Source organism: Grus americana, chromosome 4 (genome assembly GCF_028858705.1).
Source record: "Grus americana isolate bGruAme1 chromosome 4, bGruAme1.mat, whole genome shotgun sequence".
NCBI classification, from domain to species: Eukaryota; Metazoa; Chordata; class Aves; order Gruiformes; family Gruidae; genus Grus; species Grus americana.
Genome location: NC_072855.1, coordinates 48,150,968 through 48,168,111, shown reverse-complemented (window position 1 = coordinate 48,168,111; position 17,144 = coordinate 48,150,968). Strand labels below are relative to the sequence as shown.

The following is a 17,144-nucleotide window of genomic DNA, read 5'->3' as shown; positions in this document are numbered from 1 at the left end:
TGAACTTAATTCTGGGAAATGACAGAGTTTAAAGACAGCCTGCTGATGAGATTGTTTCATTGAAAGGTACCAGGGCAAGGGCTGATGTTTAATGACTTTTGAAACAGCAATCTTTGTCATTTAATCCCTCCCTCAGGCTTCCAGAGATCGACTCAGCACTTCATTTTATATCTGAAATCATACACCAGTTAACCAACCAAAAGGCTAGCATTGTAGATGACATTCATTCCACTTTTGATGAACTCCAGAAGACTTTAAATGTGCGAAAGAGTGTGCTGCTTATGGAACTGGAAGTGAATTATGGCCTTAAACACAAAGTAAGATGCATGTTTTGTTTCAATGAGAAGCTGTTAATTTAATCAGCCAGTTTTTACAAATGATGCAGGATGCCAGTTTGACAAATTGTGTCTGAGATCCAGAGGAGAACTTTGTTTTCCTGAAATCAAGTGCTGCAGAGCCTCGCTTGTGGGTGCCCAAGCCTTAGAAATGGAATCCAGATCGTGTATGGGCAGGTAGCCCTTTGTGCATGGTGTGTGAGGATCTAAAATGGCCAACACACTAAGCAGGCACCTGCTTAAAGGCAACATGCTGATGTGCAGATGACAATAAGGGAACACCAAAGGAAAGTCTGAAATCCTTGGGCTCCAATCCTATGACCACCCCCCGACCACCCCCCATGAAGATACAGGCCAAACAATTTCTTCCTGAAGAACTGAGCAAGGCTTGCTGTTTTGCTTAAAGGCTTTTCCTTTCAAATGCCTGGTAACATGTTTCATGTTAGATGTCACTGGTTGGAACACATAAAGATTGGAGGGACTTCTCACTTTCTCAGGGGAATGCAGAGCGCAATAGATTCCAGAGCTGCATTTATTCACTCTTTTACTTCCTATCTGGATGATTGAATCTTGTGGTTTTTGCCCTGTATTGCAGACTAAGCTTCAGAGGAAGAAAAGAGAAATCTGCACTTTTACAAAGAGAAGCCTGTAGCCTGGTGGGTAGGGTTTTAATTGAGGATGAGCAAGTCTGAATCAGGCAAATGAAAGAATTTAGTTCTTGTCTTCCTGGGCATCAGTTGTCTGTTTTATATAAAAGATCTCTTCCCTTAAAGTAGCCTTTAAAAGAAAGCAGCATCAAGAACTGGAATTTCCAGAGTCCCTGATAATATTGGCATCGGTGGGCATTCTTTGTGATTACTGAGCAGCTTGAACATCTCCAGATGTCTGGAGCAAAGGAATGCTGCATTCCTGGATCTGGAAAAGGCTTGATCATTAGGAAGGTATTGAACTGCTGGGCCTGTGAAAATGGAGGAATTCTAACATGTGCACAGGATGTGTACTTTCAAGAACACAGGGAGCCGAGAACTCTGGGGGTGCAGAATTCAGTCATCTCCAGAGCTAAGCAGCAGATGAGGAGCTTTTAGCGTCAAAAATTTGGACTTCGATCCCAGGTTCATCTAAATGTATCCAAGATGTCACAAAACCTTATTTTCTTAGCAAGCAAATATACTCAAGGTGTGTACAAAGTTCACGCAAGATGTAATATGATGTTAAATTATCTTACTGTTGTTTAAAGGGATTTAAAACAGTTTAAAAATTATTTTGGGTGTTAGAGAACCAAATTTTCACAAAGCTGCACATAAGCAGTAAAAGAGGCATCTCCCCTCTTTGTATAAAAAAGAGCGCTTGGAACTGGATGTTACTTTTGAATGAATAGTAGTCCTGCAAAATAATTCAAACCCAAATATTCCATCCTTCTGATCATGTACTATGCAAAAATGAAAAAATGAAAGGGCTACACTTTACTAAGAAAGTTGCCGATTCAGTTGTCCAGTGGACTGAAAGAAGCCTTGTATAAAATACTCTAAACACATTTTAAATATTAGTTATGGTAGGATTTAATATTTTCCATCTTTGTAATGAAAGAAAACTTTATTGAGAAAATAATGGTTTTAAAACATAGCTGCAAGTTGTCTTCCTCCTTGGTTTGTGGTTTGTTATCCCAAGTATATGGGGTTTTGTCATCCTGAGACTTTACTAGCTGTGCTCTCTGTTTAACTACTTATGTCCTTGAATAAAGACAAGGCAGATTAAAAATGCCTTGTATTGAATCCTGAGAGATTTTTAGATGCCTAGAAAAACAGATAACATGAAATTTCAGTGCAGTCTTGAAATTTGTTCATTCTGTTTTGCTTGCAAAAGATTTTGTATTGTTATCACTTTCCCGTAGCAGTAACTCATCAGGCTGGATTTTCTCCAGTGGGTGAAAAGCAGATAGCTTCGTAAAATTCAGAAGAAAAATGCCCTTAGAATGCAGCATCATTACACGGTGCGTCTCAGCAAGGGAAGAGTATCTCATAGCAATAAATACACCCAGTCTCTAAGTTTACTTTAAAATCAGTTGAAATGTTTTGAAAATATTTACTTTACAGTGATGGTCAACAAAATAACTTCTCTGATCTGTAGCAATGTCTCTTCCCTAGTTCTTCTCTGTAGGAAAAACATACCACATAGTGTGACTGGGTTACTTTGGTTTGGGGATTTCGTCAGTGGAGAGTGTGGGGGGTAGCTGGAATGTTTGGGTTCTCCTGTCATGAATTTCTCTGCCAGGTTGTTATAATTCAGGGATCCTTTTTCCAATTCATTGCAAAACTGGTTTAAAAAAAATGTTAGCCTTGTTCCCAGCCCACACCTATTAATTTTGAGTTCAATACTGTTTTAAGGATTTTAGACTGAGGGCCAGAACTGAGCCTATAATAAAAGCTTTTTTTCAGTCTTAAATATAGAGTAGCTACTTGCTGCCCACCAAAATTTCAGGCTACTCAACCCAACTCTTCCCAATATCCACAACCCATCCTTTATGTTTTGCTTTCCTGCCTGCTGAAACTGGGGAATCAACTTACCCGCTTCTGCTGGGAAGACTTTTCCTTCCTTCACTTGTTTAGATCAGGAATCATACTTTTCCTCAGGATGGATGTACAGATCTTGAGAGCACCGCCTTGTCTGTCTCTATAGAGGCATAACCCAAGGTTTCCCTTGACTCTGAAGAAATAGTTTCAAGAAGTTTCTTGCAGCCCCCTTTATTAATGGGCCTGATGACTCCAAAATATCTCAATCTCTGTGCACGCAGGTCAATTCCCAGTAACTATCTCATTAACTGTGACTGCTGAGAGTTAGATGGAGCAGGGTTCAAGCTTCCACATTTGGGGTCTTATTAATTAAAAAAAAAAGACCAGACAGACAGGAGGGGCAATAATTCAATCTAGTGTGACAGTGGATCTGTGAAGTCTTGAAGACCCAAAACAGGGTACATTTTTTGTGTTGCAGCATGATATTCCAAGAACACATAGGGGATCAGTGTGGTACTTTTTCTAAAATGAAACTTTAAAATAAACTCTAAAATAAAGCGCTATAAATTGCATTTCTGCAAAGGCCTTCAGATATAAAGCATAGTACATCTTGCTAGGATAGTTCTTGTAACACGATGCTAATCTGGTGTTTGGTAATGCATGCAGGTCCTCCAGACACAGCTGGATACCTTACTTGAAGGACAAGAAAGCATTAAAAGTTGCAGCAACTTTACGGCCCAAGCCCTCAACCACGGCACTGAAACCGAAGTTCTGCTGGTGAAGAAGCAAATGAGCGACAAGCTGAATGAACTGGCCGAGCGGGACTTCCCGTTGCAGCCCCGCGAAAATGATCAGTTGGACTTCATAGTGGAAACGGAAGGCCTGAAGAAGTCCATTCACAATCTGGGTACTATTTTAACCACCAATGCTGTTGCCTCTGAAACAGTTGCCACAGGGGAGGGACTGAGGCAGACAGTGATCGGACAGCCCATGTCCGTTACCATCACAACTAAGGACAAAGATGGGGAGCTCTGTAAATCTGGGAACGCTTACCTCACTGCTGAACTGAGCACGCCTGATGGGAGCGTAGCGGATGGAGAAATACTTGATAATAAAAATGGCACTTACGAATTTTTGTATACTGTTCAGAAAGAAGGGGACTTCACTTTGTCACTGAGACTTTATGATCAACATATTAAGGGCAGCCCGTTCAAACTTAAAGTGGTCAGATCAGCAGATGTGTCTCCTACCACTGAAGGGGTTAAGAGGCGTGTTAAATCTCCTGGCAGTGGTCATGTAAAGCAGAAAGCTGTGAAAAGACCTGCGAGCATGTACAGCACAGGCAAAAGAAAAGAGAATCCCATTGAAGATGATTTGATCTTCAGAGTAGGTAGGTGACTTGTCTGCTACCTATTGCCATACTTAAAAATAGTTCAGGGGAACTGGATGAAAAAATCTAGAAGTTAAATTATTTTAAGGTTAAAGCTGTAAGTAGAGCGACCTGATAATAACTTTAGGCCTCTTGACTTTTGTTCATATGTAAATTTTAAAAGCACATACTTCAGAAATTCTGTTTGCAGCAAATATTTAATTGGAATTTGGGTTGAGAAATGCATGCATTTGATTTGGGATAAAATGTTTTACCACCTCTTCTGTACTCTATTGGGCATCATAAAATGAAAATATAAGAAGACTGATGCTTCAGATTAGATTAAATTACTTCTTTAAAAAGTTGCATGGCAAGAAGGGAAGTAGGAGGACTCCTTCACGAAAACTATTACCTTAAAGATTAATCTAATTCATTAACTTGGAACTATACTGCTAAATCCTGTGGTCATATATAGTTATTTCATTATGTCAGCATAGGACAACATTACAATTTCCTTTATTTGCTTTTTCCCCCCCAATATCTAAATATGTTTGGTTCTTTATATAGTGTAATGTTATCTCTAAATCTGTGGACTTCTAACACTTGGTAAAAATATAACATCTTGGTGTCATTTACTGTGATTTTCTTTCAGGTCTTTTGATGTACTCTGTTTTTAAGCTATATAATAATAATTTATCATTTTAAAAGTCTCTTGTATTTATATAATCTCTGCTTATATAGTTAGAAAATACTTTTCACTTTGCACAACTAAAGAAAAAAAGCCAGTTAATTCTTGTACAAGTCAGGATTTCAGCAGTATGTGTTACCAAGTTTGACAACCAGTCGGCAAGGTGGCTTTCCCCTTTGTAGCAGAGCATGGATGGTGGTTAATCCTGGAGGATTTTTAGGTAATTCTATTGAAAATTCATCTGGACGCCATTTGTCAATTGGTTAGCCCTGTCCATCTGATTTCTCATCCATCAGTATTTCTAATAGATTCCTTGCTGTGATAGAGTACATGCAATAACATAATGGTTTTATATCAGAAAACATATTCAGCAAGCGTGCTTTGCCTGCTGAATAGGACAGCACGATGTAAGCTTTGGATGGAGCTACTCGTAAAATGACCAGCCTTTCCCAGATGGCCAGTGCATTTCTGTGTAAGATAAATGACCCCATAAATATAACAACTCAAAGCATTTTTTAGAGGCAATGATATCCAGTTTTACTGTTGCTAAGGCCAAGTTTTATGGTGACTGCTGAGTCAAAAGTTAGAAATATGATGTAGAACAATTCATACTGAAGTCAAGCCCGCCCTATGGGCAGTAACCGTGCTTTATTGTCCAAAGCTGGTAGGTAACCTTTGTTAAATTAGTACTCGGACATAGCCCTTCCTCTAGCAGAAGGGTGTCCCCTGTTAGCAATCCCATGGGGAGAGAAGCCCTTGCGCAGGGCAGAGTGATCAGCCTCAGGCTCCTGCTGCAATAGAAGAGGACTGGTGGCTCTTCCCAAATGCCGTTTCACTGTTGGTATTGGTAAGTGTGGCAGAGGGTATGTATAAACATAGCCTAGATCTTTTTTGGGCTCTATTTTAAGACAAGGTTAAATCAAAGCAGTTAAGAATAATGTCTGAACCCTATCTAGAAAGAAAACATCTCTCTAATTTCTTCTGGAATGGTTGTGACATGTTACATGGGGCTGGATGGACAGATTCAGGCAGAAAGAGTCTCTGTGGGTCTGTAGCAGGTAGGAGCAGGATAGAAAAGCCTGCACAGGTACGCTGTGCCTGTGGGTAACAGGGGAGCTCTGTTACACATTGTGGCTGACACCTTCACTGAATGCTAAGCCCTCTGGTTCACATATATCAAGCATTAATTTATCCTGGTGTGGAAATTGTAGATCTAAATATACTTTAAAAAAAAAAAAAAAGAAAAAAAAGTGATGTCCTGAAATTATTTTAAAATTGTTAATGTTCTTCTTATAAAGCTTTTGGTATGGATTAAAGTGATCTCAGATTGTAATTTCTGCTCCTGTATCCCTTGCTTCTAGTGAGCACTTTCTAGCCTGACTACCAAATAGTGGGTTGGGTTTTGGTAGTGGTAGTGGTGTTTGTTTGTTTTTATTTTTTTTAACTCTTCTCTCCAATACACCATAAACTCTAGAAGTCTGAAATGTTTTCCAAGAAGTGTAGTGCCCTTTCTTTCTGCGGTGATGCAATTATGACCATGTGCTTTATTTTGGAGCTCTGCCTCCTTCCCTTCTTCACCGCTCTACCCCCCAAAATAGGAAAAGAAAATAATTAGAACAAGAGCTATGCATGTCTCTGAGCTTTTGCTTGATGAAACCTCTCAGGAGTGTCCACATTTGGGATATATGGATCACTATTTTATTGAAAAACTGAACTGAGAGTAATACTTCATCCTATTACATGTTCAGTTCTCAGCCACTCATTTCATAGAATGACCCTACTTAGAGATGTCCCTCTGGGCTTCTGTGGGCTTATGTATGCATCGTCTGAAAGGTCTCTTAAGCCATTGCATCTGTAATGCTCTAGCTTTTTACACTCTTCCAAAATATGCAAAATGAAGACAGGTAAAACTTCTGACATTTTCACAGGGATTGCTTTCACGCATTTAAAAGTTCATTTAGTTCCAGTTTCAGCTTACTTTGAAAAGTTAAGGTTTGGCTCATTTATTGATGAGGTAAGGTAAAATAAAGTTTATCACTGTTTTCCAACACAACTGCATATCTCTAATTTGAAACCATTGTTGAATTCCTCTGATAGCCCTGGCCAAATCTGGATTTGTATTTTAAACTGGTCAAGATAAATCTTATATTTGGGCTGCCAGAAACTCATACAGCTGTGTTGGAGAACCATACTGTAATATTCCTATGGGCATCCAAGTATATGGAGTATGCTATTGAATATATGCTGATATATGGGCTTTTATGCACAAGTAAATCGACCAGCTCCTAACAGGAGATTGTTCTTGTGCTAGTATTAACAGAGATAGCATTAAAACAACATTAGTACAGTTAAGTGCTTTCATTCATGGGGAATTGTGCATTGTCTCTTTTGCCAATTCTGTGTTATTCATGGCTTTTAAAATGGCATGTGGTTCTATTCAGATATTTATGATCAAGCTATTGACTGCACATTCATACATTCATGTAATTCATTATTTAGAAGAACAGTATTTCTTCTCAATAATTAATATCTTCAACCTTTTTTTTCATTCTTTTTAAACAGGTGTGTTCTCTAAGAGTGTATCCATGCAGTAGCTGTGTAACATGTATTTAGTTTATACAAATGAAAACAAGAATGTATTTCCAATATCCAGAAAATAATTGTTGTGCAATGTTTTTCGCTACCTCTGCAAGTCGTAGGAAGCACTGAAGTGAGAGGGAAGGCTCTTTCTGTTACCTTGCTTTTGTGCCTTAGAACCATGCTGAGCAGAGGTAGAAGGAGGGTTAAGAACCATGGGTGGCATCAGTTAGTTTCTCTGTCCAGGACACCATCTTCTGCTCTAGCTCTGCCATGCTGTGCAGTATGCCTTGGTATTTTTTTTCTTCTGGCACTTTTCATGACTGGGTTCTTTGACACTGTTTAGCAGTAGTGGTGCTATTTCTCACTTCAACTGCTTTTTCTCTTCATTTATTTATACTTGGGATTGGCATCAGATACAGCCAGATGGAGAGTTGGCTCTCTGCTAGGAAGTTCAATTTTCCTTTTCCTCAGACTGTGTTTAGTTGTCTGTTCAGTCATGTAACTGAGCATCTAAGTTTAGCTAGTACATTTAATGTGTGTAATTCACTCTGATTTAAAAAAAAAAAAAAAAGTGCCTTTAACAATACCATCTGTCAGCCTCCTTACTAGGTATGGATGTCATCTTCTGGTCTGTTATCAATGCTGAAAGCAAATAGGAGCCTTATTGTGAATTTACTCCACATGAGTATTCATGAACAAGGCTTGTGTAATAATAACTTTAGTGCAGTTTAAAATCAGGCTTAGGGGGAGCAAAGAGATTCTTGATCAGGTGTTTAATTTGCTTCTGAAGGCCTCTGCCTGAAATTCTGTATTGGATTGTCCTATTTGAAAGGAACAGGGCTGCTTACAGATACAGACTTTTTGAGCTCTTACAAAAATACATATGGGTACATGTCTCCTTGAAAAAAATACGTATTTTTCCAACTGCAGTTAGCCCCCTTGTATGGATGGTCCAGAGGAACCTTTTCCCTGTAGCAAGCAGCATCTGCTCCCTCCCATGCCCCTGTCCCTTCTCTACCTTTCCAGCAAGGTCCTGTCCTGGACAAATTACAGCCTGGCTAAGGGCGTTGGAGAAGGAAGGGATGTGCATGTATGGTTGTTCATGTAGTGCACAAGTATGATACATGAAATGCAGAGGTCCCTCTGACACGCTTTAATCAGTTGTTCTTCATTCTGTATTTCAGAACTCTGGAACAAACCCATTAATGACTAGTATGAAATAGCAAAATGTTTTCTATACAGAATATATATTTCTGTAGAAATAGAAATGCCTAGTAATGGGGAAATAGAATTTCATTTTCCAGTTTATTAGCTCAAATCCCTCTGAGGCATGTCATGAACTCTTTATGGATTTGTGATGGCAAGTCTGGAATTTCACCAGGCCTACATTGCATAGTTTTGCAGTCATACCTGTATTGGACAGAGACTGAAGAATTATGACATCACATTGCTGGCAAAATTCCCAGCATGGGTCTGATGTCCCAATGACAGAGACCTGGTCTTGGTTTGACTCATGTCTTTCGGAGTTTTGTTGCTGTACCAGCAAAGAACTGCTTCTGAGGTGCACCTACCCCTAGGATTTGTGCATACCTAGCTGTGGCGGCAGGGGCTCTGCTGCAGAAGCAAGGCTTGGCCAAGCCTTTTAGGGACAGATGCTGTGTGAAGCAAATTAATACAAATCAGCCCAAACTTCACTACCAACAGTGTGTGGGAGTATCTGCCAGAGTTCCTACTGAATTATGCATTCCTCTTTAAAGGTTACAAACATTGTGTGTCTTCATCCAACAGACTGATTGATTTTAAAACTTAGATTTGCATGGGAATTTGGATTAGAATCACTGACGTTTATTTTACCATAAGCACATAGCTTGTGCTTTGGTGCAATTTTAGTACAGAGCCTTTTGTGTTTCAGCTGTATCTACCGTGGGAGAGGGCATCACGTCCTAATAATGTGTAAAGTTTGAGTAAGTATCTTTTGGCAGTCTGAGGAAAAAAGAAGCAAGACTAGTGAACAAGGAAACAACTCTGTGATAACCTGTCTATGCAGTATGTATGTAGACCTTTCCATGCTGTTTACTTTTATCCTTTTTTTTCAGTACCACATAGAGAACAGTCCAAGAAGAAGTATTTGAAGTGTTGTAGGCAGGAAAGAAATGGCACTTACACAACATGTTATGGCTATTTGCAACCTCTAAAGTCTCCCCATTAATCTGTAATCTTTCTGCAGGGATTTTGTCTCTCTGAATCCATTCCCTTCCTGCTGGGGGCAGTGACATGGTTTTTCTTTGTGTTTTAGGAAGCTGGTAAATCTAGGTTAGCAAGCAGGGAGGTTATTATTCATATTAGTAAAACTTAGAAAGCAAAAAATACTCCTTCTATTACTATGTGCATCAAAAATGTACATTGTACAACAGGTTTGTCCAGATGCCCAGCACCTACAGAGTAGATTCTTATTGCAGTTACATGATGTAATTTTTAACATCTGCTGTGATGTTAATGGGCTTTTAGATTTATTTTTTTCCTTCTTTTTGGTGAGATTCAGTCTGGCCTCTATTGTGCAAGAATAAAAGATTGAAATGATGAAGCATTTTGTGTGCTAGATTGTCTTGAGCTGAAAATGGATACTCTTGTTGAAAGCGTATCTTCAAAGCTAAATTAATTGGTTTGTGCAGGCTATGCTCAGTAGTACCAGAAGGAATTAGATAGGGCTAAGGCAAATCTGATTGTTTATTTACAGAACTGTATACAAAGATGGTATTAAAGGAGCTATTCCACTGGCCACAGGTCTGCTTCCTAATAACTCTCTTCAGCCTGCTCTTTTGAAAACTACTGTCCTCTCCTAGTCCCAAGCAGCTTGCCACAGAAGTTGCATTAAAATGTCTGTCTTGTCCCCCTTTGTGCCCCACGGTAGCTCAGAACAGGAGGGAGGGAAGGCTGGGCAAGGGGTCACAAAAGATGCAGGATTTCATCTCCAAACCAGGCTGCTTGGGAAACACTGGAACGAGGACCCCACAACTGTTCCCTACCCTCAGCCCCACGCATTTGAAATGTTGGTGCCTCCCTAGGCTGAGGAGTGATGGGTGGCTGCCCGTGTCTGAGAGAAGAAAAAGCACGGGTTGCCTTGATACAGAGGGGTGGTGTCTTGCAGTGAAATATTTGCTGAAGACACTGTCTCATGTTTATAAGGCGGGAATCTCTACTTACAGGAAGGCGCTCTCATCCTTTGGTATTACAGAGTCTCTTGCGGGATCCTGCTCTTCCAGAGGCTGACATACTTTACTACAAACTTTCCTCTCATCATCTGAACTGCTGCCACTGTCTGTGCATGGATTCACATCTTTGCTGGCATAGTGAATTTTTCACATCCGACAGTTCAAAGTTACCTATTTTCCTCTTGACCATAAGTTAGGAAGTAAGCTGTGTTTCACTAACCTCAGCTTTCTTCTTCAGAGAAACTCGCGCCACTGCAGAGGGGACTGTATAAAGGCCTATGTGCAAATTAGGACCTATGTGATGGGTTTAATAGCTGCAAAGTGCTATGTACAAGGACGTTACATGGAGCTGAATTTCATCTGCATACTGTGCTAATAAGTTACTATTTCTTAAACTTACTGTGAAACATGACTGTGACATTCCTGGGTAATTTCACCTATTTTTCCTTTGATGTATGTTTACAAGGTCCCACTGAACAATACTTTGAGTAACTCTTTATATAGATATCTCTTATCTTTAAAAATGCAACTCCTTGACTTTCAAGAAGATTTTTTCTAAGGGTAAAGCACATACATTCCATAATGTTTGTGCTAGTTGGTTCCAGATGCTCTAGCTTACGCCTCCTCTTTTCTAACAAATGTTTTCCCTTTACTCTCAGTAGTAAAAGGAATGTTTCTCCCTTTTCATCCATTGTCTTTGGCTAAAAGGCAAAAAAGAAACTTATCATTAGCATATGGTGGAAAAAAATTACTGCATGCATCCCTCAGGCACTGCTCATTAAAAGAATACACAGAAATGGCTCAAGTGTGGGTAATGTAATTGGTGTGTAACTCACTATTCCCTGAATATGTACTTTCCCCTTGCAGTACAAAAATTGAGAAGTATTTGCCGTGTTCAGAGGATGTAAGTATATGGAGTTCAAGAAAGCAAGCCTTGAAACAAAGGAACATGCTTGAAGCACCAAGTGCAGAGGAATTAAATGTTACTTGTTAGCCAGTGACAGGGAATATGCAACCCACAGCCATCGCCACAGCAGAAAGAAGGATTGTTAAGAGCATACACTTCCCTAATGGCAGCTAAATACAAATTAGAGCTAATATGTATGTCTTATATTGGGCATCACAGTCAGAATGGTTTTAATCATTGAGCTCCAGGATATTTTGGACTGACTAAAATAAAATACAAGTTTTTCAGTTAAAACGGTATATTGAAACCAATTAATGTCTGATACACAGCCAGTGAATGCTTGTAAAAATACTTCACCAGGAAAAATAGTGCTGCATCCAAGTCTTGGAAAGAACAGCTTATAGAGTCTTTTTGTTTCAAAATGCATTCATTCGTTATGAATAACCTTGGGGTCCAAGATCATAATTGCAGTCTTGTCTAAAGACCCTTGAGCCTCCTTTACAAACAAAGCAGGAATTTGGATACTGTTCTGTGCTCCAGGTGTAATTTGGACAAGCCACTTTAGGGCTGACCTTTTAAAGACATGTTTGCTGTGTGACTCTCTTCAGAACATCTTGGAACAAACATCTAAGTAATCGGGAATCTAAACTTAATGAACTTTTATGAAAAATTGACATTTTACAGCTCCTTATCCCCTTAAGCCACTGGGGAAAAGACTTACAGTTCTACGTAAATCACTATTGCATTTGTCCTGGGTAAAAATGTGTGTGTATACTGCTTTCTTAGAACAATATAAGGCCTTTGCAAAAGCATTCAGTCTCAAGGTGTTGGTCTTCATTGGCCCACATGTCCCAATCATTCAAAACCAGTTCTTCATCTGAGTTTCCCTTCTAAGGGAATTTTTAAAGCCTGTGACTGAAAACTGTGTACGAATGAATAGGAAACTTCCCTGCCTTGAAATGGCCCCATCCAAAGTGATCACCGATATGTTTTATCTCAACTTTGTGACTTCACTGAAGAGATATAGCTAATTGTACTAAAACCTTGTCATCTGTCCAGGTCCTTATCTTAGCCTGTATGTTCTTATCTTAGCCTGTGTGTTCCCACAGTACCGCTCCTTTCATTGCCTTCTCAGTTGAATAAAAATACGCAATTTTAATAAAGTCCATCACTTACTAGAAAACATAATACTAGTTCCCTCACGCAAGAGGCAAATTGTGAACACTTTGATTTGTGAAGACCAAAGAGGTAATTACATTGATGGGGGCTTAGATGGCATGCATGCCAAAGAGTAAGAACAATCCCTTCTTGTACTCAGAATTGTGGATCTGTTACTGAGATGGTTCTTTGAAGTCGTAGCAGTGGTAAGAATTCTTGAAAATAGAAATCTATAGATCAAGAATGTAATAAATGCATGTGTTGGCATTTAGGTTCTAACTGATTAGTCCTGTCTAACCTGATTTCTTATGTGCTTTCTGTTCAATTTTAGGCACCAAAGGAAGAAACAAAGGGGAATTTACAAATCTTCAAGGTGTAGCTGCATCTACAAATGGAAAAATATTAATAGCAGACAGTAACAACCAGTGTGTGCAGGTATGAGGGAGGATATTCCACTTGCAGTACTTTTCTTTTTCTCCCCGCCCCCACACCTCTGCCTTCTTTGTACTCCAGGAAGGATACATTTTGTACAATGCAAGCAGATATAGAAAATACAGAGGAAGCTCAACTTGTTTATCAGCCATTATCATTCGATCTTCTTGACCTGCAGCTATCTTTTTCAGATCTACACTATATCTAGTATGTATATCAGAGTTTATTTCCCTTCCTTATGATGTTTGGCAATGAATGAAGAAAACAAGTGGTGCAATAAGCTGGAAAAATGCCTCTTTGTAAATATCATTTTACACCGTAAATTTATCACTCTGTGTTTCCAAATATAAATCTAGGGCAAGGTGCCACACATATAATTTCTTATGCAAATACAAATACAAAAATAAACATGTAGATGTCATTTTCAAAAGGCTTTTAGTCTACTTAATTGACTTTTCTGTCTGATATCGTGATCAAATCTTTTCTGTGGTAGCACCCCTGACACCCACGATTTCTTGGCTTCTTTTAACCTGTGTGAAAATCAAGCTGTGTTTTTTCTTTTGCTTGCCATGTATCTTTTTTACCATTAACAATTTGTCATCACTCTTTAGGCTGCCCATGTGGTAGCAATGAACAAGGCAGTGGTGTGTGGCTTCTTCAGTATGTTAGAACCACATGCAGTAAGAATATGTTTCCAGGCCTTTTCAAAGAGACAGAGTCAAATATTCATCAGCAGTGAAAGACTTGATAAAGACTCTCTCACACTTAATTTGCAGCCACTTCAGAGGAACTTCAGTGTCTAATTACCTGGCTTGGGGATACAACCAGTGGACTGAATTTTGCGTGGCTAAAACATCTCTCAGGAAATGGCCTAGTACTTATCTCTAAGTCAAATAATTAAATTTTGAAATTCTCTTTTAGCTTCTATTGCTATCTTTTCTACAGACTTAGCATTTGACTGTGGCCGAGTCACTCAGTGCCTCAGTCTCTTCATTTCTAATATGGGAATAATACCACTTCCTTCCACCTGAGAGGGACATTGTGAAGCTTTATTCACTTATGTTTGTAAAGTATTTTAAGATCACTGAAGAAACAGTGCAATGTAAGTGCAGAGAACTTTTTTATTTTGAAATTAGGGTCCAGGTGGAAGCCTCTTCTGAAATTAGGCGTAACACTTTCAAATATGGACCATGTAAAAGTACTTAATGTTCCTGACTATAGTGTTCATTAGTGACTTGCTAAAATCGAAGCTCTAAGAAATAGATGATGTTATTATGCAGACTTAATTTTAAAATGAATGTTTTCTGTTACAGATATTTTCCAATGATGGTCAGTTCAAAAGCCGTTTTGGCATACGAGGAAGGTCTCCCGGCCAGTTGCAGCGGCCAACAGGAGTGGCTGTGCATCCCAGTGGTGATATCATTATCGCAGATTATGATAACAAATGGGTTAGCATATTCTCATCAGATGGAAAATTTAAGGTACGAGTTACCATGTGAACTCTCCTGAGCTTTCTCCATCTTACAAAGGAATGCAAAGTAATATGGGGGTTTTTTTGTCAAGAAACTACATAGTTTGGTTGTAACTATGGTTGTAAGTCCAAATTCCATTGTTGTGATGTGGAAATGCATGACACAGCCCTGCTGTATAATTAATAGGAAGAGGTCACAGCTGTGATGCTAATGTTATACCAAATAGAGACAATATGTTCCATTTTACAGTTCTACGTACTAGGTGCTTGGATGCTTTTCATAACTTATAATCAAGGATAGCTAATGTAATCAAGTCCAGTTGGACTAGCTCAACAACCTTCATATCATTAGTATTCTGATTATACAGAAAGGTGTGTGCATATATGTATATACACACAGACAGACATAAAAACTTATAAGAAGGACATGAGGCTCTTCAGTGACATATGGAGGAGAAAAATAAGGTAGCAGACTGATGATGACTTCCTCTGGTTGACTCCATATGTATTAGCAAATCAAGAGTATAATTCATGTATGATCCTGTTGGTAATAAACGCAACCCAGAATGTTGTTCCAATGCTACAGCATAGACAGGAGTGTTTTAGGTGGGGTGATGCGAACTGGAAAAAACTGAAAGGCAGTAATAATGTCTTAGGTTTCAGAAATCAGTAGTTCTGAGAAAAGTGCACCTCTTATTTTCATAGCAACTTTGATCCCTTTAATAAGAGTAAAATAAGAAGGCAGCTACTACACTATGCTGATGCTTGCCAATGTGCAATATTTATTTCGCTTGGGTCCAGGTGCAATTCCAGAGAGAATTAAAGGTTGCCTCCATTTGGTGCTGTTCTCTGAATGCATGTTACCGAGTCTGGCGATGCATGCTAGAAATAGCCACCTATAGCAGAGGTTAGCAGTACACACTGTTCGGCGAGGTAAAGAACCTGCAGGGAAATTTCTACCATAGTTACTTAGTTCTAGAGTCCTGCATTGGAGAGAAATGGCCTGTTCAGCTAATTTTGTGGCAGCCTAATGACCAAAAAGCTCAGGTCCTGAGCTGCTTACGTGTGCACCAAGAAATGGCCTTCCTTTGAGTAGTCTTTGCAAAATGACAAATGCTATAGCAAATAGCAAATTGTGCTTGCATGGTGCCCAGTGACCTCCGTCTGGGAAACAGACGTGTGTATGCTCTTAAAAGTATCCAAATCCTGTGTAGACTTGAAACTAAAATAAAACAATACTAATATGCAATGCAAGTGTTAAAAAAATATAAATTACTTGCATTTGCAGAATATGTGATTTTCCTTGTCAAGTAGTTTTGAAAATGTACAGCTACACAGGAAAACCTTGGTTTTGGCTGAAGTCCTTGAATGAAATGAAGACACCAAAACAAAACCAAAGAAAAATGTAATTTAGTTAAGAATCCAAATTCTCTGAGTAACCTACGTGTGTTTTAAATAATTATTAACATCTTTAATGTGAACTGGCTGGATCTGGACACAGAGCACGGAGGGCTTGTTTTCCTTCCTTCTCAAGACATGCTGTAAATCCAGCATTTCAGATGGTGCCAGCTCTGGAGGAAAAAGCCATGGCTCTGGAGGAGCCAGGACCCTGTGTGCTATACACTACCAGCAGGGAGACAGGGATTGAAAAAAATGAATTATTAAGGTAGTTCCTCTGACATGGAGCCTAGCTTTGCTTTTAGTCAATGTTTTTGTTGGATTGCAAGACCTATGTAAAGTTGGCAATGTTTGGGTGGTTAATGCATCAGACTTTATAGTTCTTGGGAGCAGACTGATAAAATGAGAGAAACATCAATGATATAAAATACTATTTTTAGATTGAATGCAACAGGCTATATTTATCTGAGAAAGATATATGAATGTTTGTAGAAGCATTTTATATACGGAGGGCAGGCATAATCATACAGTTGAAGCACAGGACATGGATATAACAGATCTAGCCTGTGGGAATCTGGGCAAAGCTGTGTAATTTCTTGTGTGTTTGCAATGGTAACTTTTTGTCGCAGTTTCACCCCAGCCCGTAACTAAACTAAGCACCACACAGCCACCCGCTCAGCCCTTCCTCCCCAAGGGGATGGGGAGGAGAATGGGGAAAAAATCTTTGTGGGTTGACATAAAGACAGCTTAATAGGGTAACAGAGGAAGATAACAATAAATATATGTAAATATAAATATAAAACAAGTGATGCACATATGCAATTGCTAACCACCTGCGGAACCCCCCTCCCCCAATGCCCAGTCTGCTTCCAAGCAGTGATCCCACCTCCCAGCTCACTTCCCCAGTTATATAGGGAGCATGACGTTCTATTGCAGGGAATATCTGTCTGGGCCAGCTGTCCTGGCTGTGCTCTCCCAGCTCCTTGTGCACCTGGCAGGGCCTGAGAAGCTGAAAAGTCCTCAACTTAGTGTAGGGACTGCAACTACTTAGCAACAACTAGAAACATCAGTGTGTTATCAACAT

General features: G+C 39.3%; 1 protein-coding gene across 10 annotated transcripts in view; it reads left to right on the top strand.

Annotated features, from left to right (window-relative positions):
• Nucleotides 1-17,144, top strand: part of TRIM2 (tripartite motif containing 2) — a 130,703-nt gene that overhangs the window by 98,967 nt on the left and 14,592 nt on the right. For all 10 annotated transcript variants that reach the window (XM_054824486.1, XM_054824481.1, XM_054824488.1 and 7 more), the window contains 4 exons: nt 137-317; nt 3,512-4,235; nt 13,091-13,194; nt 14,505-14,672. In XM_054824486.1, coding sequence (XP_054680461.1) covers nt 137-317; nt 3,512-4,235; nt 13,091-13,194; nt 14,505-14,672 — 1,177 coding nt within the window. The remainder of the gene's footprint in view (nt 1-136; nt 318-3,511; nt 4,236-13,090; nt 13,195-14,504; nt 14,673-17,144) is intronic.